This window comes from Megalops cyprinoides, chromosome 5, assembly GCF_013368585.1.
Source record: "Megalops cyprinoides isolate fMegCyp1 chromosome 5, fMegCyp1.pri, whole genome shotgun sequence".
Taxonomy (NCBI): domain Eukaryota; kingdom Metazoa; phylum Chordata; class Actinopteri; order Elopiformes; family Megalopidae; genus Megalops; species Megalops cyprinoides.
Window position 1 is genome coordinate 33,540,246 of NC_050587.1, and position 26,804 is coordinate 33,567,049.

The following is a 26,804-nucleotide window of genomic DNA, read 5'->3' on the forward strand; positions in this document are numbered from 1 at the left end:
GTACCGATATTAAAACTAGTTTCATTTATTCTAACACAGTCTTCTTGTTCCCATGAAAATTAGGTCTATTACAACTGTAATACACAAAAGCAATGTAGTGCTCCATTAGCAATCAGCCATGGAGGAGTCATGTTCTGTAAATATGTATCTATATACAGTACATGTCACATGACCACATACCACATACTTCATTTTTGCAACTCACATACAAAATAAAAATAATGCAACAAGACTGTCACAGTCATATTTTGGTGGGCTGTGGCAGTCATTTTAGTCATTTTTGTTTGCAGGCAACGCTGCAACTGACTCTCTTTCAGCTGAACATAAGAGAGTTTAAAAATACAGAGATATATCCTTTTCATAACATTGCATTGCAATAGGAGGGTATGGTCTGGATTCAGTCAACATTTGCCCTCGACTCTGGCAGAAAAGATTCATACATTCATTCATTCAAAAACATTTTTTTCTGTAGTTTATGTGATTTCTGCATACAATGAATTGTGTATGTGAAGAACAGAAGTAACGCTGTGGGTTAAAGTTCAGTGTTAAGGGGTAAATTCTTACTGAATCCAGGCGTAAGTCGCTGTGAAGCTGGCACAGTCCAGCCATATTTTTTTATAGAGGAAGATGTCAGGTGTGAGGCTTGTTAATAACATTCTCACAGGTCCCTCAGGAATTTAGGTGCGTCTCACGTCACATATCGCACTTCATTCCACTGTCCTATTTTTATTCAGTCCTCTCCCCTCCCCTGCAATTACCCATGTGTTCTCTTCTCATCTTTCAAGTCATTCGCATCTTTCTTACTGTCGATTGTGATGGATTCTGACATCGATAGATTTTAAATAGATACACGGTTTTGAGAAAGACGTGAAACATGATGTTAAGTTATGAAGTGCAGACATTGAAATGGTGAACATTGTTTTTTTGAAAACATTTTCTGCACATTTGCTGGAACAAAGTTTCATAATCGTTGCCAGAGCGGCCAGAATGTGTGCTTAACCCCTCAGCATTCTTTGTCACTCAGTACAGCCCGGCAAAGTGCAGCAAAGGTCTCGGTCTCCACAAATGAAAGCGAGAACATCCTCCCTCGGGGCTTTTTAAACCTGATTAAATATAGCAAACGAGGCTTCAGCTGCCACACCATGAAATCATGCAGCAGAAAGCAGGCGCCCTTTGTGGTTTCCGTAGTGACAGCGCGCAGAACACTTCCTGTAGTGACCAGGGACCATCGGAAGGGGCCCCAGTTTGCTTGTTCTACGGAGGGGGGGGGGAGGCGCTCACACGCTGGCTTGCCTGAGCTCTGCAAGAAAAGGGTTGTGATCAAAAGGTGTTGCCAGCTTACTCGACAAGAGCCAGGGTTACACACCAAGCTAGATTTTAAGTGACTGTCAAATCATATATTTTTTCGTTGTGACTATCTGCATTTTCACTGTCAAACAAAAGAATTATTTTGCTTAATTAGCTTTCAAAATATTTCTTTTAAAATGCATACGAGTCAGGAATTAGGGGGCCGCGTCCTCTTGCAAAAAGCAAACCAGTGTGTGTTCGTGCTGTCACGGCTGAGCACGTGCAAGACTGAAAAACCGTCTACACCGCAAGCCTCGCTTTGGCGCCATCTTGTGGTTTCATTTAGCGCTGCGGTATTTCTGTATTTAAAACGCCATCTGCTGCATATGAAGTCTTTGGCCTGGCTGCCGTTGCAGATTATTAGCCCTCGTTTTCCTAATGTACTCACAAAATGTGAAGTCACAGTGTGGGAATGTTCCCTGGGCTGTTGCTGTGCACTGTGGGGTTCACTGAAAGCTTGTGGAAGAAAACAGTGTGCCCTGGCAGCAGGAGATGCTTTTGTTTTCTGAGCTCATTGTATCAGCTCATTGTGTCATACCTTTACTGCAATGAAGCACCCGATCATTTCGGTCTGGAAGTCCTCGGTTGCTGTTGTGTACTTTCACCGAACCTTACCAATAAACTACCGAGTATGCTCTATTAATAATTTGACACTATAGATCATATACATACAGTACCGGTCAAAAGTGTGGACTCACTAGATTAAGATAATGGGAAACATGCATTCAAAGAAATTTTGATCTAAAGACTTATGCTTAAATGCTTGACATTTTTTTTCTTAGACAAATGTAAATAGTGAAGTTGAAGCCTGTGTATGAATTTCTTTCCAAAAAAAAAAATTTTTTTCAAAAAATATTGTTTCACTACTTTGAAGAATCTAAAATATAAGTTTTGATTTGTTTACCACTTTTTTGGTCACTGTGTTACACTTTTTTGGTAACACATTGTGTTATTTCATAGTTTTGAGGTCTTAACTATTATTCTAAAATGTGGAAAATGGTAAAAATAAAGAACTAAAAATGAGTCCAAATCTTTGACTGGTACTGTATAACTAGATTTCTAAGTAGATCTAAAGTTTCAAAAGTTATTGCCATGTATCTGCTCTGTCTCTGGTTATGTACAGTAAGTATACTAAACTTGAGGTTGCCTTTTGTGAACTGACAGGGGGTTTCTTCGAATGTACGTGCATGGTTACCTGCGTCACATAACTTTGTAAACTGCTCCTTAGCTTCCCAGTAACTGTGATTATGCCACAATTTTGACATTGTGTCTAAGTCATAGTCCCCTCCTCACCCTGACCATACTTTGTCCTCCATCACGGACAGAATAAGAGAGAGGGACGAAAAGGGCTCCTATGCGCTCTGCCTGCTCCACGGCGGCCATGTTATGCACTATCGCATCGACAAGGACAAGGCGGGAAAGCTCTCCATCCCTGATGGCAAAAAGTTCGACACACTCTGGCAGGTAAAGCAGTGCTTGTTTCATAATTCACCGAAGCAGTTACAAGCTTGAATCGTATGTGTGTGTGTGTGTGTGTGTGCATTTTTTTTTTTTGAAATAGGTCTTAAATTTAATCCAAAAATGGGACAACTAATTGTGAACTTTGTGTCTAATTAATGTCCCAAAGCCTGGATATACTTAAAACATTAACTTATATGTGTAAGTAAATAAAATAAATATACCTGAGGATTTTGTAACATGATTATATAGTAGATATTGCACTGTGGGTATGTTTTGGCTTTCTGCACATGCAGCAGTAACTTTATCACTAAGCTGTGTTAGGCAAACTTTCTGATAGCACTGTTTACAAACTGTTATGTTTAATGGTGATTTCTTGCTTGGATGTCTGCATGTTCTTATCTTAACCCATCTGTTACTTAAAGACACAGAGTTGCTAGAAAATAGAGTGAACTTTAAACACACACAAAATGAAAGTTTTATGCTGTTATCAGTCTGAAAATGGCATGATGTTTTCATCTTCACGAACTTCTCACACCCATGAGAGGATCACACCCAATGAGAGGAGACTCTATGTCACAGTTGAAGAAAATAGCAACACAGGCACCACAAGGCTGACCTAAACTAATGGTTTAACCTGTTTCTCAAATCTGCACCCCCCCCCCCCCACCACCACCACCACCCCACCCCCGCAGCTGGTGGAGCACTACTCCTACAAACCAGACGGGCTCCTCCGAGTCTTGACCGAGCCGTGTCCACGTCCCAATGGTGCTGGTACGTCACTCTTCCTTTTCATCCAGGGGGAGTTACATATGCATTTACATATATTCCTTTGGCAGGCAATCTCTGACTGACTGACAAAAGAGTTCTCTGGATCATGGTAGAAAATGTGTATTTTTCTTTTTAACAGTCAGTGGCGATTTTGAAAATGAACTCCAGGGAAAGGAGTGTCAATAATACTGTATTTAATCCTCGTCCTCTTTGAAATGCTAGGCACCATGTATACACTTTCCCTGGGTGTTATTTGATCATTTTGCAATTGTGGCAAAGTATATAGCTGTATGTGCCAAGCATTAACAAAGCAGATTTGATCAAAGAACTCTCTCTGGGAGTGTTTTAAACGTATGGTGTTTCGTACGTGATGGCCAAAGTGTTGCACATAGACTGTACTGCGTAGATTTTGGTTTTCCTCATGCACATGGCGCTGCTGCCCTCTGCTGCATTTTGACCACCTGTGTCAAGCGGGCCGAGCTCGCCGCCACCTCTGTCGCCATGACACTCCGGCCGCCATCCCGAGGGGGCGAGATGGCTGGCTTCGGCCGGTTGCTCCCCGTCTCTGACTCCCAGAGTGGCTAATTAGAGCTAAAACAGAGCTGTTGTTGCTGTGACTTTTTACACACGCCATACGGGATGTGTCATGTTACACCCACCAACCCCCCCACCCCCCCCGCCACCCAAAGTGAGAGTGCGCCTTTGGCCCTTTCATGGGGTTCAATTCAGATATGCTCACATCTCTCCTGTGCCATTCACCTTATACCAGTCTAGAGGCTTGCTTACTGTTAAGTTGTTGGGTCAAAACTACTGTTACCTGTCATGATGATTAAAGACATGGCCCTCCTTAGACCAGGCAGGCTATAAGTCTTAGGGAAGGTGAGAGCGGTAAGGAGCAGGGCTCCCAACCAAAAAGGTTGCTGGTTCTATTTCCTGCTAGGGAACTGCTGTCGTACCCTTGGCAAGGTACTTAACCCACAATTGCCTCAGTAAATATTCAACTGTATAAATGTATAAAATTGGAACCTACTATATGTAATTTACTCTGGATGAGAGCATAAGAAAAATGACAATAATGTAATGTAATGTAAGAGAAGGGTTTTAGAAGATGGGGTTGGCATCCCTGTAAAATTCATGCATCCCCATATATGGGAAATAAAAAAAAAATCCATAAAAATGAAGTGAAGAATCATTTATATTTATATATTGTACACATTGTAGATTTTTTACAGTATATGTGGAAAAACAGCAAAATGCCATACCATACAGACGATAATTCATATTTTGTCATATTTGCAGTATAATACAATTTTATACATACCTCTCAGATTAACTATGTTTCTTTCCGATTAAGGTATTGGTAACCATTGCTGGGGTAATGACCTTTTACGATAGTTACTGCAGAAAAATTGATTGACAAGACTTATTAGCTTGCACATGTGTGCTATGACCTGATGCTAGTTTCCTCCTTAGTTCTATGACTAAGAAAGAGTGTATGTTTATGCATGTGTTGTTTTCCCCTTTAAGAAGTAACTTGTCTTGTTGTACAGATGCCGTGAGCTTTGCTCGGCCCCCTCTTCCTCGGGTAAGTTGTCCTCTCTCTCTCGCAGTTTTTCGTGCTTATGCAAAGAGACACTGTCCTCTGGTCTTTAGCTCACAGTTAAATGCAAGTGTTTCCTTCTGCCCCAAACACAGTTTAGCAAGTTCAGCGATCCCCAGTGTTACTGTAAATAAATTGTGTTTGTGCTGAAGAAAGTAACATTTGCATTTATACATTTTTTATTCATTGGACTTGCCAATATCACATATTTAGACAATCCTTTAACAAATGGCTCACAATGTTACTATTGTTACTTAGACAACTGCCTACATTGTTTTTTTTTTCAGATCTCAATAATTCTGTATTCTGTAATTGCATGAAGCCATAACTCCAAATTATCTGGTTTACTCACTCTCCACTAACCTCTCCCCCTGATCAAGTATGCAGGGAAATTACTTGGTGTATATAAATAAGTGTTTCAGTGTGACACCTCACTCACTGAATGGAGCTATCGATGCTTTATATAAATATCACCATGCATCAAGAAAATCAGCCATTATACTTTAAGCATCTTCCAACATTACCATATAAAAGTGAAGAAACCACATAGGGAATTACACCATGCAAGCAAATGGCTTCATCAAGAGCAACTGAGTCCAGTGCTATGCACCTGCTCATAATGATCAGAAAATAATTACTGATACAAGGCAACATGAAATAAATGAGATTTCACATATATGAACCCGTGAGATCCTGTAGTGTATTTTGTGATCTCTGGATTTGTAGTGTTGGAGTTGTGATATGGATTCCTTTTGATCTTGACACCAAATGTTATCTGGTTGGATCAAAATGATCAGGTGTACGTAACCTGTTACAGTAAGGCAATTCATTCGGCAATCTCAGAATGATGAGCTAAGTGCTCAGTTATCTCAACATCAATGTAGAGAAAGTGTCAAACATACTGTATTATCTAACATCGGCCTGAAAACCCTGCCGTATGTTTATCTGTGTTGTGTAGTGCATGATTAAACATACACTACAGCTTACCGTCAAAATGTTTGGCTGTTCGCATTGACACAATGACGTAATTTATATATAATTTAATTTCCTTTACAAAGGTGTCTTGTGCAGTGATGCATGAGAGGCACTCCACAATTGAAGTCTGTCATTACTGTTATGAATCACGCTGCAGTTGTGTTTTTTCCCCTTTGTGCCTTCCTGACTCAATCCCACCAAGCCTGTTTGCAAGGTATATAGAACTTGCATGATTTCCTTTGTAATCACGGCATTATGTCATCGTCCTGTAAATGTTGAGGGCATCCCCCCCCTACTACACAAGCATGTAGTGCACAGGAACAGATCCAGCTCAACCAATGTGGACGCAATAACGGGCAAACCTCTTTTGTATGACCAATGCTGTCTGATGACTGAAATAATAAAAGAAGTGCATGCTGGGTAGGGGAAGTCCCTTTCCAATCTACGGGAAAGGCGTCAGGCAAACAACGATGATTTGCATCAGCGTCTACATAAGCATGAGCGGTCAAATAAGAACTAAATCATAAACTGGCACTGTTTGATGCCACGAACCTTAGCTGTTTGACACTTAGGACAGATCTACAGTTTGCCTGTGTCCAAAAGGGGAGTACTGGTGCCACAGGTTTTGCTGCGTTGTGATTTGGTAGTGCATTAAAGCTTTGATGTAACTTGACTCTATAAAGGTCCACTTCCAGCTTGCGCAAATTGTTTAGTCACACAAAAGCAATACATTTAAAAAGTTGGTAATTAATAAAAGATAACGTTGTTTTTTTCCATTTACATAACATTTATATTTTACATTGTTCTAAAAAAAAAACAATAAATGCTGTGTAATACTGAAAAAGTTACACTTTTACACTTTTACAGTTACAATTAATTTCTTACATATGCTGATTGATGTGGCAAAGTGCTCTGAGTTAAGACGTTCAGAAATCCAGAAATCGGCTCATTAATCTCAGATTACTTCAGTTTGACACCTAAACCATGACTCCGATGGTTATTTTTGTAGAGACATGAAACGAATGAAGCGCATGCAGTTTCTGCCTTGTTGCCAACATGCAGTGTGTGTAGCTACAGCTACACAGGTTTACACACTGTGGTTTACCCTTGTTTAGTAAGTGGAGCACCCGTGCCCTCAGTAGTCTTTTCAATTTGCCTGCTTCACTTTCACTTTTTAAAATTATATTTCAACTGATTTGGTTGTCGTGTCATGTTTTTTTTTTTCTACAATCAGGTATCATTTATTTTACCGGGTTCACAATGACACCGTTAATCCCTGGTAAATGTTTACACGTTTTCCAAGTAAATGTGAATCATACACTGTTGCCTACTAAAGTCTGTACTGTACTTCTTGATTTGTGAAGATGCTACCTATAGCAATGAATGAGGAAAAATAGTGGAAACACACATGGACACGTGTGTTTACAATGCTCACACAGGGGAATCCACAAATGACAGCCGTCCCCAGCCTCACAGGAAGAAGAAGCGCTTTCCCAGCTGAGATCTACTGTATATGCAAAGAGCTCTGATCAGTCTAGAAAATAACATTTTTCTTTTCAAAATTGTGGTTTCTAGCGAGGTGTGACAGGTGGAATTCTCTCCAGACTCACATCCAACTCCTTCCCCAAACCTGGCAGCAAAAAGGTGCACTAACACCCCACCTCACTCCCGTTTGCCCCACTGCAAAAGTGGTAGGATGCGTGCATCACTAACCCTCTGTGACCGGCTAACTCACGTGTGGTTTGCTACTAACACGCCCCCTCAGAACAGCTGGGGTTCTTCCTACACTCTATGATCTGCACTCACATTTATACCACAGATATTCTATAATATGACCAGATATTCGGCTCTTGCATTCGTTCCATTCTCCAGCTAGGACATGCTGGGGTGGCAACTGGAGGATCTGGTGCTGTCTGCTGTCTTTTTCCATCCGTGGATGTTCTGTTTTATGCCACACCCCTTCAGGAATGTTCACAATGTGCCGGCAAATCAGAACACTTACAGACAATGGCAGAGACAGGACCTCTAATGTGAAACACACTAAGCTGGTCAATATATAGAAAATCTGTGTTTATATTTTCAATATCGCTGCTACAAATCAAAAAGGGTGTACACTTTTTCAAATCTGCTGTACATCCATAGTCATCTTTTTCAGCTGAAATGATTTTTTTAAGGAGAATTCAATGATACGATCCTGTACAATATTCGCTCGTCGGTTTTGTTTTTGGTCTTTAAAAAGTAATCCAGGAAATTGTTGGGCAGATATTCATAAAACGGTTTTTCTGAATTAAAAGAGAAACCCTTTCATGTTTATTCTTCAATAATGGACTGATGTTAGATTATTTCAGTTTATCACAATGTAATAATTACTCATTAGGACAGAAATGGAATCACATATCAAATTCATGGGAATCATCAATTTGCTACTGAAATTCAGCCCACTGTGATTGCAAATACGACAGCAATAGAGTAACCAATTAAATGTTTTCTGTTGCTGTGTAATTTTCTAACAACGGATACAACATTCTGGTCCTAAGGCCCTTTGTCTTGACATCAGTTTCGCTGTATTTGTATTATGTCCATGTATGTCAGAGGCCTCTCTGGCTGTATGCAATATGTAATGAAAATCTCAATCTAAAATGAGAAAAACTGATCCCCCCCCCAAGCACAGTGTCGATATTGGAGCCATGCCGTATAAGAAGAGCCCCTGTCTTTCACCTCAACTTGTTCTTTTATTTTCTGTGTGATTCATTCATTCTATCAATCTTTGGGGAAAATCTACATTTGTTCTTGTTGAGACAGGATCTCGCCCCCCTCATGGTTACCGTTCTCTTACGCAACAGAGCACAGATTAGTGTTTATTCAGTAAGTATATCCAGGAAAACTCAGACCAACAGACCAAAAAGTTCAACTCTCCCAAGAACAGTTCACGGCTGACTTTTTGAAGGCATTCGGAAGAGGGTACCATGAAAGGTGGTGACTACTGTCCTCTTGGCATCCTGTTTTGAGAGACCCAGCCTTGGGTCTTGCAGAGTGTGGCATGTTTGTGTGTGTGTGCTTTCCTGTTGCATTCTCCCAACGAAGACCTTGTGGGTGAAGTAGTGCTCCTTCTACGCTCAGTCTGAAATGACAGCCACCTGTTAGGGGACATTGGTCACCTGAAACTGTCTCTTAATTTTTTATTTATTTATTTTTTTTTTTGAAGCTTCCCTTTTTCAGTTCGCGCCACAAAACCACTGATAACCTCAATCCCTATGAGTCCAGAGTGGGAAATACTGTTAACAAAGGTAAGTACAAACATAACAGTTTTATGTCCTCATGTCCAGATGTAAACTTTTTTTTTTATAATTAATTAATTAATTTCACCTAAAAGGCTATTCATTTTAAGGAGCCCAAAACAAGTCATTCAAGGCACTTACCTCAAATTTAGTGAGTGTATATTTCTTACATTAGTCAGTGGGGTCAATAATTCAAAGCTCTTGTGGTACAGGAAGTCATTTAACTCCAAAATGACATTTCAATTATAACATCCTATGAAAAATCCTGAAATGTCTCCCTTGAAATTAAATGCAGTCTGCTTTAGTCTGGGTGGAACACTACATCTTGTAACATAATGGGAAAGTCTTGCCTTTTCCTGTAGGATATTACTATTATTGCACTTTAACACTAGTTGTTGAATAGTTTGATTACTGAGTGACTCACTGATACGCTCAGATGTGGGCTGTTATTCATGTGGCATAATATAATATACATTTTAATACATTACATTACATGACATTTATTTAGCAGACACTCTTATCCAGAGCGAATTCCAGCACAAAAGAACAGAAGTGTATCCATTCAAGTTGAATGAGCAACAGTGTCAGACCAGGCTAACAGCACCCCCAGACACATATACTACTGTACATCAGTCACTGGATCAATGAATTAAAGTGTAAATGTGTGTGATTTCTGTCGTGCAGAGGCCATGCCCATGGACACAGAGGTGTACGAGAGCCCATACGCCGATCCGGATGAGCTGAGGACTTCCACTGTCGATCGGAACCAGCTCTTCCTGGAGGACGGAGAGCTGGGGTCAGGAAACTTCGGCACGGTCCTCAAAGGCATCTACAAGATGAGGAAGTGCGTATTGTACTGCCACCCCACCCCCCACCCCAGACCCCTATGCTGTCAGTCTTTAATGTGTGCCAATCCCTTAGCAACAGCTTTCCCCATAGCAAAAATTATGATTGGTTCAAATCTGTGATTAACTGGTAATTCCTGATAGCTGCATGAAGGCTCACTATTGCCCATCACTAGCATGTTCACAATGTGTCACGTTAAACCGTATGTTAACGAAGTCAAGCTCTGCAGCTCTTGAAATAAGCCAACTAGGAAACCACTACTAGTGAAAGGGGAAAAAGGAGCCAGCTGTTTCATTAAACCAAGCTACAGTCATTAAAGTGGCCATGGGACTAAGAAAACATTTGCCACCTGACTACCTCAATCTGGCAATCCAGACATCTCCCTTACAGCAGATTAGCTAGACATGCCCTTGGTCAAAATATAGAGAGTACATTACAGTATACATTGTATATCAACTATTTGGAACTATTGCCATTCATATATGTATATAATATACCATATATACTTATCTGTATGAATATACATGGCAATACACACCATGCATAATATTACACAGAGAAGCAATGATGATTATATTTACAAACATGGAGTGCATAAATGGTTAAAATATATAAATGTTAAAGAGTTGAACATAAATGTTGGAAATGCTTATCGGATTTTACCATGCTCCTTTTACAATACGTACACCTTTTCCATTTCCATATACACTACAATATACAACAAGTTATGAACATGGAAGGAGCAATAATTGTCATCTTTACTGAAATATATATAATAATATATAAATGGATTTTGATACCAGTGAAACAAAACTTCTGGGCATTTTCCAATCTGTTGCTGTCCATAAGGGTGAGGTATAAGCAGGGGCATTTCTGGCTATTTAAAAGATCAGGGGCTAATTCAAGTTTGTCTGGGGCTTGTCTTTTTTTTTTTTTTGAAGGGAGTTTGGCATCAGTAGGTTGGGGAGGTTAGATCTACCTCTATAATAAATAAATATTATCACACCTTCGGACGCTGCAAGTCAAATTCCGCTCTGTTACACAGTCTGTCTGCTGTTTTGCTATAAACACCTCCTTTCCGGGGTGAAAATATTCGGGGCTAGGCTTAAAATATTCGGGGCTATAGCTGCGAATGATTGGACGTAACAATGCCACTGGGTGTGAGGATGTTCTGAGAGAGTAACCCAAATGTTCTGCCCTTGCTAGGACGGAGAAGCAGGTGGCGGTGAAGATCCTGAAGAACGACGACAACAACGCGGCGGTGCGGGAGGAGATGCTGCGCGAGGCCAACGTCATGCAGCAGCTGGACAACCCCTACATCGTGCGCATGATCGGCATCTGCGAGGCCGAGAACCTCATGCTGGTCATGGAGCTGGCCGACCTAGGCCCGCTCAACAAGTTCCTGCAGAAAAACAAGTACGTCTGCCAGACGCTCACGCCAAGGCGGCGCTGACTTGATCTCTTCAGCGCGTAATGTACCCAATGTCCTTTGGAATTATTTTTTTATTTTTTTTAGCTCTATTATGTGTAGAAGGAATCAAATCATCACTGCTTTTATTTGATCCATTCATTACGTTACATTATTGTCATTTAGCAGATGCTCTTATCCAGAGTGACTTACATATATACAGCAGGTTATAATGTTATCCATTTATACAGCTGGGTATTTACTGAGGCAACTGCAGGTTAAGTACCTTGCCCAAGGGCAGTACCCTACCAGGGAATCGAACCAGCAACCTTTTGGTTACGAGCCCTGCTTCTTACCACTACACAATACTGCTGTGCATTATTAAGCTTACCTTACTGAATTAGGGTGCTTCCTCCTTCCAGTCTAGAGTTGTGTGTATTTGCTAACACAAACCTCCACAATCATTTGCTTTCTTCTTTTTGTTTTTGCATTTAGGTTGTACTGTTGGCTGTTGGGCAGGCAGAGGGCCAAATTAACTACAGAATCATAATCAATAAGTCTAAATCTAAATGGATGGTACTGAAAATGAAATCTGCATTTGGATAAAGGTTTATTTGGCCCCATGTCAGACTTACAGAGTGTAAATACCTCTATGTCCATAGAAAAGCATATGAAATGTATTTGTGGTATTTGTATTTTATGCAATGAAAGGATGAATGGGAAGGGCATTTGCATTTGGACTTTCAAGAAAATACTGTAATTTGCATTTAAATTCATTTGAGCCACAAATAACTCCACCATGGGGGGTGATGGACCTCAGAACACACCCTGAACAGTAATCCAACTGATAGGCTATATTCTGGCTGTATATTCAGCTCTTGTGTTCTTTCCGTTCTCAGTCTGGGAGGTTGTGGCTGGAAACAGGAGATTCCGGTGCTGTCTGCATTGCTATGCTTGCAAAAAGTGTTCTGTTTTAGACCACAACCTCTCAAAAACATTCATAACGAGCCAGCAAATCAGAATCACTTTCAACTTCCTCAAAGACAGAGTCAGATAGTTCAGTGTGAAACACACCAGGCTTGACTGTCTGGGTAAAATATGTGCGTTAATCCTCTGCCATTGCTCCCACAGACAGATATCCATGAAGAACGTCACAGAGCTGGTCCACCAGGTGTCCATGGGCATGAAGTATCTGGAGGAGCATAACTTCGTCCACAGAGACCTGGCGGCCAGGAACGTGCTGCTGGTCACCCAGCACTATGCCAAAATCAGCGACTTCGGGCTCTCCAAAGCCCTAACTGAGGAAGAAAACTACTATAAGGTACAGTATGCTCTGTACAGCGGACAGATGTGGCCAAAGGCAACACTCTGGGTTTGTGGGACATCTGTGCTCTGTCATGAGGTCTCTGTTAGACCCTGCCACTGATCATAGAACATCATAGGGCTCTAGGAGGGGCATAAAAGGTGACCATATGTCCCCCTGCAGTAGCTTTGCCTGCCGCGTCATGGTGTTTTATCCAATGGCCTACATTCGGGATGTGATGTCACAATGTGCGTCGCCTCCAATTCATAACAATATGAAGCGCATCTCGCATTTGGAAGTAATGAAAAAGTGTTATTGGCTTAATTTCATGGTTAACAGTTCAGGACATAGTTCACTGTGGTTGAACCTTGCATACTAATACTTGTACCTGTTATGGTCTCGTCAGGGTCTGAGGTATAAGAAAGTTTTAAATTGATCTGCTTAAAATGAATAATTCTGTGTAAACCGCTGCATTTTTCTCTCTCTCTCTTTTGTAAGACACTTAAAATCTTCTCTTCCAGTGTGGCGGGATGTCAGTGTAGTTTCACTCATTGATGTTATTTGCTTTTTCAATGGTTTCTCCCAGGCAAAAGGTCATGGCAAGTGGCCAGTAAAATGGTACGCCCCAGAGTGTATGAACTTCTTCAAATTCTCCTGCAAGAGCGACGTGTGGAGCTTTGGTGTCCTGATGTGGGAGGCCTATTCCTTAGGACAGAAACCATACAAGGTACAGTGCACACTTCACAAAGCCCCCAGCAGGGGGTGCCATGAGGTCACAGAACCTCCCTTTTTCTTTGTCAAACACCTTGTAGGGCTTTCTGAATTGAGCAGAATATATATGGAGATCTTTTGCTATGAATGGTAGGGTCGCATGCAGTTTTCAGGACAGTCATAAAGGTGTGAACATCTCGCTTTCATCATCACCAGGGAATGAAAGGAAATGAGGTCATTCAGATGATCGAGAATGGAGAGAGGATGTCGGCCCCACCCAACTGCCCCCCGGAGATGTATGAGCTCATGAAGACATGTTGGACTTACAAGTGAGTCCATTGCTTTGCCCCTCTGATTCACACACACACACTGACCCCTGCATTCAATCAACAGCTGTCATTAACTTTGAATGCAGGTGTTACTGTTTCAGTATAAACACACTTTTTTCATTGATTTCAATGATTCTTGAAAATGAATAAAACAGTTTGTACGGAACAATATTACATTATTGTCATTTAGAAGATGCTTTCATGCAGAGGAACTTACATGCATGCAGGTTACAGTTTTATTTTATTATTTTTAATACCTTCATAAGTGCTGAATAAAGTAATTAACAAGCTTTAATCACAGTATCTACCTGTTCTGTGACATTAGATGTACAGTATCAGTCAAAACTTTGGACACACTTTTCTTTCTTTATTTTTACCATTTTCTACTTTTTAGAATAATAGTAAAGACTATAAATAGCCAAAAAATATTTTTGGGAAGAAATTCATGCATATAGGCATCAACTTCACTATTTATATTTGTCTAAGAGACATTTAAGCATAACTTTTTAGACTAAAATGTCTTTGAATGCATGTTTCCCCATTATCTTAATAAGGTGTGTCCAAACTTTTGACTGGTACTGTAAATAGTTTGTAGTCTATAGTTTGTAGTAGGGTGGCAGAGTAGAGTAGTGGTAAGGAGTGGAGAGAGGTTGCTGGTTCAGTTTCCTGCTGTGGCACTGCTGCTTGGGCCAGGTACTTAACCCAAATTGCCCAAATATCCAGCCGTATAAATAGATAACATGTAAATCTGTAACCTGTGTAAGTCGCACTACATAAGCGCATCTGTGAAGTTGATGCCAATAATGTAATGTCATCGAGTTCATTGGACATTTCTACAGTTTATAAAGAAATTGTTCCTTCAAATCTTGAAATACAAAAGCTAATTAACATCCTTTTTTAGGTGTATATTCAACTGTCTGAGCATCCTTTCTCCTACCACTTCCTTTTGTTTGTATATGTATATTTGACACAAATTCCTAAGAGAACAAAGTTTGATTTCCATATTTATAATAAATCTTTGTTCCCTGTGCAGACCATGTGATATATGTATTGTCTTTCTCTTTTTCAGACCGGATGAGAGACCTGCATTCGCGGTTGTTGAACCAAGGCTCAGAGACTACTACTATGACATTTCACAGTAATTATCTTTTGTGCCACCAGGTGGCAGTGTGGAGTACGGGTTAGGACTGTTATGCAAAGGATCTAAAAATTACAGGTACAAACCCAGTGTGGAGCTCTTATGCTGTTCCTCTGAGACAGACACATTACCTGAATTTCTTCCGGAAAGAAAGATTTTAAGACTGTAGAACAATTAAGAATGTTTTGTAGGTCTACACTTATGAAGTGAATATCAAAATATGTTAATTGAACTGGATGATCTGATACAAACATTTAACAGTATAACATTGTAAAATACTGAACACATCCACAGTTGCACAATAAAACCAATGCATTGATAGATAACCATGAGCTGACATGTTTCTGAATGGACATTTATTTTTGAGCATCAGTTATTCTGGTTTTAAAGTTTTGAAATATGAATTTACTTTTTTCTTTTGTGCTAGTTTTTAAATTGAATTTAAAAATTCAAGAAATTTTGCACTATTTGGTTGGATTGAAATTCTGTTTTCTAATATGCTTCTGCTTGCTTCTTTTGACAATTTTAAGAGAAAAAAAACTTGTTTTATTCACATTCTTTATCTTAACATTGTGTATAAAGAGTAATTGCAAAAATATGATGCAAAGACAAGTTATTGTGAAGAATCTAAGTATGCCATCACATTGATATGATTGGTCACTCATTTATACTAGGGTCAAACAATGTAGCTTTTTCCAGAGCCAACAAATAAGTAGGAATTCTACATTATCTTTAATAATGCCAAAAAAAATCTGTCTACTTTTTAAAATATAACAGTTCTGACTATTGGTGATGTAAAATGTTAACAGGTCTTTCAGCATCAAAAAAATGAATTGGTTTAATATCCTGGAGCAAGTGTTTCTCAGAATAATAAAAAAAATAAAACATTATAAATAATTTGCTTACTGTGTTCAATACAAGAGAGCTGTGTTCTCCTGAGCCCAAGGATTGGTCTCCATGTCAACTGTGACATCATCATCACTTTGATACCTCAGGGCCTAAGAGTCTAAGAGTTGAAATTATTGTGGACTTCTTTTAACAATATTATAATGCCGACAGGTCTCTTTACAATTTTTTCCATCAATCAACTTTTATCTGATATAGTGTTCTTTGCAATCAGACTGTCAGAGCACTTTACAGTGACTATTTCCAGAGGTAATAAGAAATGAACCAGTGAAAAAAAAAAAAACAGTGAGGTTAGATGGAAACATACTGAAAAAGGAAATCCCTGAACTCTTGCAAAATGCAAATAAGATAAACTCTGGGAAATCTATGAGTAAAGCTATGCCACATGTATATAAGTCAAAATGTCACATCAATGACAATCAATCTGTCACAGAATGATGAGAGAGGGTGTGCAGACTCTATGTCCCTGTAGTCTTGTGAAAGGATTCGTCTGTTCAACTCAAAAGTGCTTACTGTTTGTAGAGCCTGTATTTTTGCATGTCCTGTGCTAATTATACTCAGATCAAAAGAAGAAAAAATGGATATATGATTATGTGTCCTTTACACCAATGTTACACCAGTGGGATGTGTGTTTAAGTATTGCGCAATTACAACGTGTGCTTACCATAATAATAAATTATTTCAAACCAATGTTTTAATGTGTTCGATTTCATTGTATTTTTCATTGGGGAAAGGTTGAAAGGAAGTGGGAAAAATCACTGACAAAACAGACGGGGAGAAAGAATCCTATTTTGGGTAGCAAAATTAATAACCTTGAAATAACAGTGTGATGCTTCATTACATTATTGTCATTTATCAGACACTCTTATCCAGGGAGACTTACGTAGGTTACAATTTCTACATATTATCCATTTATACAGCTGGATATTTTAACAAGGAAATTCTGAGTTAAGAACCTTGCCCAAGGGTACACTTGCAGTGCCCCAGTGGGCCATGAGCTCTGCTCTTTACCACTATGCTACACTGCGGGCGGATGGTTATTCCATGAAAAGGTTTAATTGGGTATTAGTCTGCCTTGCTTGCCGTGGATGAGAACTTGACATATCCAGAAAAACCTAGTTCTTCATTGCAGCCACCAGGGTTAACTGTGTCCAAACAGTACATCGAAAAACTCTGCCATTTCAGGAGAAAGCCCCCCCATCCAAGAGTTAACTACCATGTCCCTTAGATTGCCCCCTGTCTTTACAAAGATGGTTCACAATTTAGGATCACATGTCTATATAGCCAATGTTTCTTCTACCTGTCTTATTAACAGAGCAACTCACATGTTCTCCATGCATACTAGGTTTTAGTGCTGCGGTCCTGCAGTGTAAGCATTCAATTATTTGTGATTACATTCTCCATCTTTTAATTGCATATATGTGACATGTTTTTTTGGAATACCCTGCAACAGAAGCCGCCAGTTTAGAAGGGAATACACACATACTACAATATCCATCTGGCATGCTTTTCATCTGGCATGTTTTTTTTTATCAGCATTTATTGCAATATATTTCCGTTATATTCAGAGGATTTTAAAGTTCAGCATTTTCCTGATATTGCCTAGAGTAAAGTAATCAAAACAGCCCTGAAAGGCCTTCTTATACTTAGCTGTTTTATTAAAATTATTCTCGTCTTGAAAGCAGACTAAGCAGTATTAAAATTTTCAGGTCTTTGTTTTATGTTTTTTTTATATAAAAATAACCCAGCAAAACATTTTTCGTGAGCTGTCAAATTATTTGCAACTTCATCATCTATGCCAATCTCAAGTTCTGTCAAGTTCTTGACAGTATGTGACTGGATTTTGAGATCTAAGAAATAGTGCAAGCCAAAATAAACTCATGAAGTGGAATAAATGTAGAACAACTTACCACAGACAAGGAGGGTCTCCAGCTCTCCATCCAACCTGGCCCATTTTGCTGCTCCATGTTCTGTAAATTGAAAAAATCTGAAGGATGCTGATGGCAAAATTAAAAGCAGCCATGACAGTCACAATGAAGAACGTGTGCATTAGTTGTCTGAGACACTAGAGGACAATATTAATCCAAGGTTAGGTTTTCCAATTTAACTCATACTTGATGTTTGCATATTGAAGATAACAGCACATGACTTCATAGCTCCCAAGATTCATCATTCGTTAAGAGAGATGAAGGTGTGATTCAAAAGAACAGGGAATGAACAACAGTAATCATTCTGCCCATTCACTCTTGTGTTATACTTCATAAAGGCCAACCTGGAGTAATCTACAGACAGTAATCTCAGGCAGTATCAGAGACAGAGAGACAGTGTGTAATGCTGACTTCCAGTGAAGAATGAGCAGCATTGTGGTGTAGTGGGGGTAAGTAGTAAGAATGGCTCACAAGCAAAAGGTTACCGGTTCAAATCGCAATCAATGGCATCACTCTTGTAGTTAGTTTCCCTAACAGTTGTACTCTTAGTGGAATAAACAGTAGCATTATATTAACAATCAATTTCGTTTGCCTTCAAGGTTGGTGTTCCATTTTTAATGCTTTCAAGAGTGTCTCCTAAATGTATGTAATGTAGTGTAATGTAATGCTTTCAAACTCAAACAATACATGACAAGCCATATTTACATGTTATTTGCTCATTTTAAACATATTGAGAGGGCATAGCAATCACCTATAATTATACTAATTCCATTGCACTATAAGTAGGGAATTCTAGAGTGTAGTCCAGTCAATAATACAAAATGCATCAGCACTATTTACAAAGCATAAATTATTCATGAACTGCAGCTGTAAACAGCCTGCAGACAACTTTGAAGCAATCAAACATTAACTATTAATAGTGACCATTAAAAAAATGTATTATAAATATGGTTATGAGTTTCTGAGTATCAGTTTTAATTCATTTAGTCTGACACTCCTTCTTGCTGGACCTCAAACAATCCTCCCAGAGCCTAACCATTACAATGCCATAGGGGAAAAAGGTGAAAATGAAGCTAAAAAGAAAATTACAGTCTCAATATGAACAAACTGTTATGGCAAAGCAATGTTTAAGCACTGTATATTTTATATCCAACAGTATTTCCTCCAGGTATCCCCACCCCATACCGTATACCCCATTACCGTACACTGTTGTCAAAACGTAATTAAAATGAAAAGTTAAGTAAATTGTTAGCTTTATTTATATATATATTTTTAATATTATTGCTTCAAGACCAACAGTTTAACTTGTGTGACCACTCAGTCTAGCTGCCATAGTGATTTGACCTTAACCTCAAGTATGGAATTTAAGCAAATATATTTTTTGGTTCACAGATCATCTTGAATTTGGCAGTTACTGTAATTTGTGAAAAATACTGTGCAAAATAAAAAAACGTGACACTTGCCTAAATGTCTTACTCAAAGCCAAGGACAAATCAACAGAGCAATTAGACTGAATACCCTCCATCCAGACTTACTCACTATAGCATACTGCACATTATATATCATTAAAATCTGTGCACTGGCAAAAGCCACATTCAAAGCATGCAGAACGACGAAAATCCACCACGTTCCAACAACATCACACTCTTTATTTTACTATAAAGTTTTTTTTTTAGATACATATGCAGGATGCGCTGTACGTTTGAGATTCCAACGCAGACAAAATTAATTTCAATTACCTGAAGGGCAGGGCACCGTACAGAGGGTAAAACCCAGACCCATGTTCAGCGTGAGCCTGGATGTTGTGCCTGCTGCTGGCCCCAGACGGCAGCAGCGGCGTGCTGTCAAGCGGCAGCGGCAGGCAGGGGTGCTGCTCAAAGCAAGACAGGATCAGGACAGAGACGCAGCAGGCTTCCGGCCACCGTGGCTCCGGAAACCGCCCAACCCGCACCGCACCACCTGTGGGCTAGCAGTTGCCTCGCCGCGAGACCTAGAGTGAGGGAACGTGTCTCTTTTAGCTTTATCTTCTGGGTGATCTGAGTCCAAGATGGAGAGATCCAAACGGGACCCGATGTGTTGGTTGGTTACAGTAGGTGTAGCAGAAAAGCCACCGTGCCCAAGATGGGTCAGGTAGGTGGCTTTGCAAGGTGTAAGTGACAATCTCGGTTAGGTGACATTATCAAATGGGTTACATAACATGTTGAATGTGAAATTAAAAAATACAGCTGTGTTCTCTCACTGTGCTGAACAGACGACCTTAAACATGGTTGGCTCAGAGCCATCTTTGACTGCATTCAAAAGATCAATGGAGGCTGTAAAGATGGTGACACCCCAAGATTCCCCCAATCACAGTTGGCTTTCCAGGCCAAACAAAGATAACAGCATGATAGTTAACAAATGGCAAGATCTACTGTATGTCAAATCATTTTAATTACTAGCTTAACAGACCCACATGTCCATATTTTACATATGGAGATTTAGAGACACTATGAATTAAAGTGTACAACACTGCTGTCCCTCCTAGCATTTGATCCAATTATAAACCTGGTGTCCTATCCAGTGTTGCAGACTGTGGTCCTGCATATTCACACTGGTGAGTAATTTCAGCAGAAATTCTGTCAGCTTAGCTAACAGCGGATAGCTTTTCATATGACATCATTAATTAAAGAGCTGTGCGGTAATCATAGCTATCCTGATCGGCAATACATATATAAATCTACAACAAATAGCCAATACTCTCCTCTCTCGTTCTTTCAAGCAGTTACAGTATGGCATTCATTGCGGAGCAAATATAATGATCCAGCCCAATTCAGATAATCTTCTCTGCTGGCAAGTAATGGTGCATTGTGAGCTCCATGTGTGCCCTTTTTATAAACAACTAGTAAACAGACTGCAAACAACCAGACAGTTTAGTGCTCTTAGCATGCCATATACAGCAGTGTTTATTGGGCTCATACTTGTATTCTCTGGCCATTGCAGTTACTACACACACATCACCCTCCTCCAAATATTCAACTGATTCTTCTACTAAGGAAAAAGGGCAGGGAATGGCAAAGGCCAATCACAGGCCGACATGCTGTTAATGCCAGGCCCTTGGGCTGATGGGTAAAAACCTGTTTGGATCTTTCCCTGGGTTTCTGGCGGAATCAGAGCAACGTTAAACGGATGTTATGGATTCAGTTATCGATGAGTAATTGATCAGATGGTTTGGGGCTGCGCCTTAGAAAACCAGCATGACGCCTAACGCGGGGGAAACTTAAAAGTTTTGAAACGACGGTGCTCCAGAATGCACAGCTACATGCCATAAACCGAATAAGCCCATACAAATGGCAGACAAGGGGCTCTCAAAATGACCACACCAACCTCTGTCATATAAAAGCCGATTAATGCAGCCCTGCATCGCTTTCCATGTGAAATCTCAAGCAAAATGGAAGGAGTGGCTGGGCCTGGCTCGCACCTGTGAGCAAAATGAAAATAAATCGTTAATATGGGAAAATTAAACGAGAAGAAGAAGAAGAAGGGAAAAAAATGAATCCGTTACATTGGTTAAACTGCGGTGGTGTTAACAAAAAAAAAAGAGAGAGACAGAAAAGACTGAGAGAAATCTTGACGCTCTCGAACATCTGGTCTACTGGATGTGGAACCACAGTTCACCGAGGACGACTCCACGAGCCTGACCAACGGAAGAGTCGGCCTCCGTCTCAGGCTGTAGGGGAGCCCCTGTTTTTACGCAACCCTCTTGTGGTGGGATCTGCCTGGTCCTGGTATCTGGGACATCTGCCGGAAGCAGGCCACCCACAGTGGGACCTGCAACCGTGACACAAGCCTCGCAGAGCAGGAGGCTGAAGCCACAGTCTGGGGCTGTGAACGGCTCCTGGTCAGGGCCTAAGCTGCCTGCGCGGAGTGATATCAGCACCAGGTCCCCCACCGCAGACAGGCTTGGCGTGAGAAGACAGCTAACCAGTAAACCAGAGCCTATTTCTGTAGGCCGTAGGGACAGCGTCCGCCCAGTTTGCGGCAGACGCAGGGACCCGGTACCCAGGCCACCTGGCGTTCCAGGTTGTAGGGTATTTTTGGTCTTTGTCAAACAGTACAGTGGGTTTTTTCTGGTTTTGTCTCTGCATGTTGGACCGTTCAACTGTCACTTCGTACTGCTGGTTTTCTCCTTAGTGCTGTGGGAAGACGGATGGGAACTGGATGTGCTGTGATCACGGCACATCTTGAGGGTTCAGCTCCCAGACGCAGTTCTGCATTTTACAATTACCCCATCAAAATTTTTATTTAACTTGTTAAAACTTAAAAAATTGTTTTCCTCAACTTCTTCTGAAAATGATGCTGAATTAAAAAAAGACATAGAATTGCAAATTATTGCATTTAATTATTAAAATGCTTTGTCGACTGAAAATCATTCAAAACATACTGTAATTGTTAAATGGACAGCGAAAGGCGAAAGCACTCAGACTGACTATATTTTTAAATCTGCATGTAATTATTACTGAATTAGATCGTCCATATAGCACTTTGAGCTGAGCTGGACCCTCTCAGAAATAATGACATCTCTCATATTATGGGTTTGGGCCAGCCATGAGTCATGAGTCTATAAATACACAGCAAAATCCCAATTTTTCCCAGGCATATTCACTGCCCAACCAGAGTTCAAAGAAGGCAGAGCTTGTCTCTCAATGTCCTTGTTTACTCTAAAGTCCTTGCTTACTCAATTACTTCCTCTGTTTTTTTTTCAGCCTTGCTTCTCCATCAATCAGCTGCTAAGCGGCTCTGGGAGTTCAGAGTGAAACCATTCACAGGGCTTCACAAGGTCACGCAGACCCAGAAGGAACTGCATCGCCTGCTTACTTTAAACAGATATCCTCTTCTGGCTGAACGTGGCTGTTCAGACAAAAACACCTGTGGCGGAGAGCAGACAGGGCCTCACAGGCCGCTGCGTGGCTAATCCAAATAGCCACCAACAGAGCTCTCTCAGCGTAGCCGTACGGAGTAAGGGGTGCACGATTACGAGGTACTAACCACCATATTAAATAACTTCATGGTGGAGTAATGTACGTGGTTCAATGTTTAATTTATTATGTAGTGAAGTGGCTGCCAGGGCAAACCACCGGAAATCCATTGGAAGTCTATACAGTCTATCCCCAGGCCTGGTGTGGTTGGCTTGCGGTTGGGCCTTACAAGCGATTGCACTGAAGCTGAGGGCCCTGTGCTAATGCGCGGAGATCTGTGAAAGCATCTGTCACTCTCTGTTTGCCCACTGTACCAAGCGACAGGTGGGGGCCAGTTAAACAGCACAGCACAGCGAGCTGCGCGAGTCTGGAGGTCAAAACGAAGTGGCCGCTTTACGGTTCAGTTGTCCCTGGACACCAAAAAAACAGCGGTCGCCAATGTGACTCTGACATCATTAACAGTCGGGCATAAAGGGATCACAGCTGCCACTTTTTCACAGCTGAGTTTCAAGCGCTAGCTGGCGTGGTGCGGTTTTGATGCAATTAGCTTGTCTTACTAATCCTGTTATATTCAGTTGGCATCATAGCTCTAAAATGAATGCCCTCTTATCGTAATGGAATCACACGTAGGAAAAGGAAATGGCAATCACCTCATCGTGGCAGCGACTGTCTAATTATAACATTTATGGAGAGTCTTTATCATGTCTAGGGGCAGTCTTACTTCTAGGGTTAATTATGAGTTGTGCTAAGCATTCAGTTGACAGCGAGTTGCTCTTGTTTTTAAAACTGTTTGCACACAATTTAAACCTATACATTAGGCAATTACATGTGTTACATATAAATATAAAAATACACTAGTTCATTAAGAAACATTGAATCTTGTGTTGTTTCTTTGTGTGCTGCCAAAATGTTATTCAAGGAGATGCACAGGCAATGACCTCAAATTTCAAATGTAATTTTCGGTTAATTTGAATCAATGCATCCTTCAGACACGCCCTCCTTTTTTGTATCTAGATGAAATATTCAATTAAATCTCCTTTGCCTATGGTGGATGGCTATTTTTGATCATGGACAGTTTCCTGTGTCATAAAATTCCTTTTACAGATTCTCTTTTGTAACACTAGAGGGAGCCAGGGTCCAAATAAAGAAAAACATCAAGTCCACCTTTTTACTTTATTCCATGTTTCCATTTCTATTGTTCTTCTGTGATTTCTCAGCATGAAAAAGGAAGACCTGGGTAGTTCTGTGGTTAGGAAAAAGTGGCCTTAATCACCATAAGATAACAGATCTCCTTTCCTTACTGCACTCACGGGAAAAACTTGAATCATTTCAGAAAAAGCTGAATTGTATAAATGTATTATATGTCTAACTGCAGCTATATGTGTTGCCGTGGATGAAACAGAGAGAGACCCAAAACAAGTCTGCTATGGGCAACTTTTTTCACGCCCCCATAGTGTGGAGACGGTCCACATTACTGGACCGTCTCCATCCAGCTTTCAAAATTGCAAAATTTACAATTTTGCAATTTGTAATCGCACTTAATCATCTAATCAAATTTTAAAATAAAGAGGAATGAGGCCAAAATATAGTCAAGTAAACTTGAATCTAAGGAACTACACCTTCAAGACTGTAATCCAGGAAGCTGCAGATAGGATGGCAAATAATAATTACGTCTAGATATGCCCAGCATGTATAGAATAGGCTTATAGATTCACCTCACCTTTGTGAGTATTCAAAGTAACTGTAAAGACAATTTCTCTGAAGACATTATACCATATGGCTGACTAGAGGCCAAAATAAAGCAAACACCAATGTAAAGTTTCCAAAATAGTGCTTTGAGCACCACGAGCCATCAGTACAGCTTCAGTGAGCTTTGGCATAGATTGTGCAAGCATCTGGAACTCTGCTAGAGGGATTCGACACCATTCCACCACGACAAATTCCATCATTTGATGTTTTGTTGGTTGTGGTGAAAATGCTGTCTAAAGTTCCGCCTCTGATTCTCCCATCAGTGTTCAATCAGGTTGAGACCTGGTCACTGAGATGTCCATGGTATATGGTTTACATTTGTTTTTATGCTTATCAAACCATTCAGTGACCACTTGGACCCTGTGGACGGAGCCACTGCCATCAGTATAGATGTTTCAACACAGGGTGAAGGTAATCACGTAGAATTTGTATTCAATAATATTTACCCTCTAAAGGGTTTAGCGGACCTAAACCATGCCAGGAGAATGCAATCCACACTATAACATAAATAAAATGACAATAAGGCATTATGTATCTTCACTGATGCATTCATAACATTTTTACAATAAATAATAAGACATTCATAACAGCTAACAATAACCTGCACAGTACATAATGGAAATCTGCATAATGTGCTAGGACAAGAATAACTCCACAGATGTGTCAGTCCACAACAGTGAGGTGTTGAGCCAAGTAATGGCCTGTGAATATATCTGAGGCATCACGAGAAGCAGGCTGTATGTGCTGAAAGCACACACAGTTGTGTGCTTTCCTTCACGGTTAGTTCAATGGAAATATAAGCACTACGCAAAAGCATGTACTCAAATCCAGAGACTAATGGAAGTTTAATAACTGAAATTCAGGAAGACGGGAAAATCCTTCATCCATGCCTACCCTCCCCCAACAAATCCAAGCCAACAAGTGATGTATATAAACCACCTACTACCCTCTCCTTCCCGCTGCATCAGCTGCCAATGGAAGCGTCAATGTCAATCCAATTCTGTCCATCCCACCACCTCCCCTGTCTCTGTCTCTGACTTCTCTCCTCCTACCTGCAGGTCACCATCCTGGGTAATGTTCAAGGGTCTGTCACCAGGCTTTGACCCTCTTCCCAATTGGATCCAGGGATCTGTTCTCCTTTCGCTTTGGCCGGGACAGGCCCCTTCTGCTCCAGAAGACCCAAGGTGGGTGCCTCCATGGAGGACTGGACTCCAAGTCAAGCCAAAGATCCCAGCAGACCTGTAAACGTAGGACTCCATTTATTCCGTCGCTGTACCTTTTTGCTAATAAACACCCTTTCAACCCCCCTTGAAAATTCCTTGTCCTAGTGAATTGTGAAATGTGATCTGGATTTGTTTAACCTGCATGTGCAAAAGGGAGTGTTTGTGAATCCAGCTTCAAGGCAAACATTTTGCCAGAATCGAAGCAGGAGGCTTCTAAGAGCTCAAAGAGACAGCGTATGGGTTTTGATCTAAGAAAATGACTACATAGTAATGATGACAACAGGACCTGTAGTCCATCCACCCAGGCTTGTCATATTGCCTATATCAAATATATCAATACATTTATGGGATTTCTGGTAATTATCCATATTGTGCATAAGACAATGAAATAATGATGAAATATCATGAAATAAAATGAGGTATGGAGTTTCCTGTATCTGTAATGGTCATGTCTTGCTGTATGCACTTACAAACCTTAACATTTGACCAAAAAAACAAACAAACAAACGTGGTTTTATGCCCAGATGCTTTCCATTATTTTCACACCACAGCCTTACTGAACTGTCAAGAGGACCACCTAGTGTGACTGATCAGCTGTGCATAAACAAACAAGCAACACTTAATGTGGAATCAGAAAGCAGTTCAACTTTAATGGCCGATTCCTACTCAAGATCCATTAACAGCTCATTATACTTGAGGCATTTTACTTTCCATTGGACTGATAAAGAGCATGTGTAACTTCTCCCTAGGAGTGAGTTTAGGTAGACCTGGCGTGACAGGACACAAGATTGACAAATAAAGATCCGAGAACCTTCTAAGATGCCCTAAAATAAGGTGGGGGTGACAGTGTAGCATAGCAGTAAAGATCAGGAATGTAAC

At 40.4% G+C, this 26,804-nt stretch overlaps 1 protein-coding gene across 6 annotated transcripts in view; it reads left to right on the plus strand.

Annotated features, from left to right (window-relative positions):
• Nucleotides 1-15,491, plus strand: part of syk (spleen tyrosine kinase) — a 39,801-nt gene extending 24,310 nt beyond the window's left edge. For 3 of the 6 annotated variants that reach the window (XM_036528722.1, XM_036528723.1, XM_036528725.1), the window contains 12 exons: nt 2,673-2,811; nt 3,501-3,579; nt 5,127-5,161; nt 6,354-6,365; nt 7,727-7,795; nt 9,357-9,438; nt 10,114-10,273; nt 11,482-11,691; nt 12,815-13,004; nt 13,573-13,713; nt 13,914-14,026; nt 15,096-15,168. In XM_036528722.1, the coding sequence (XP_036384615.1) occupies nt 2,673-2,811; nt 3,501-3,579; nt 5,127-5,161; nt 6,354-6,365; nt 7,727-7,795; nt 9,357-9,438; nt 10,114-10,273; nt 11,482-11,691; nt 12,815-13,004; nt 13,573-13,713; nt 13,914-14,026; nt 15,096-15,168 (1,303 nt within the window). Of the gene's footprint in view, nt 1-2,672; nt 2,812-3,500; nt 3,580-5,126; nt 5,162-6,353; nt 6,366-7,726; nt 7,796-9,356; nt 9,439-10,113; nt 10,274-11,481; nt 11,692-12,814; nt 13,005-13,572; nt 13,714-13,913; nt 14,027-15,095 lie in introns of all 6 variants that reach the window. The other 3 variants (XM_036528724.1, XM_036528726.1, XM_036528727.1) reach the window with 3 other exon arrangements.
• Nucleotides 15,492-26,804: the final 11,313 nt, after the last annotated feature.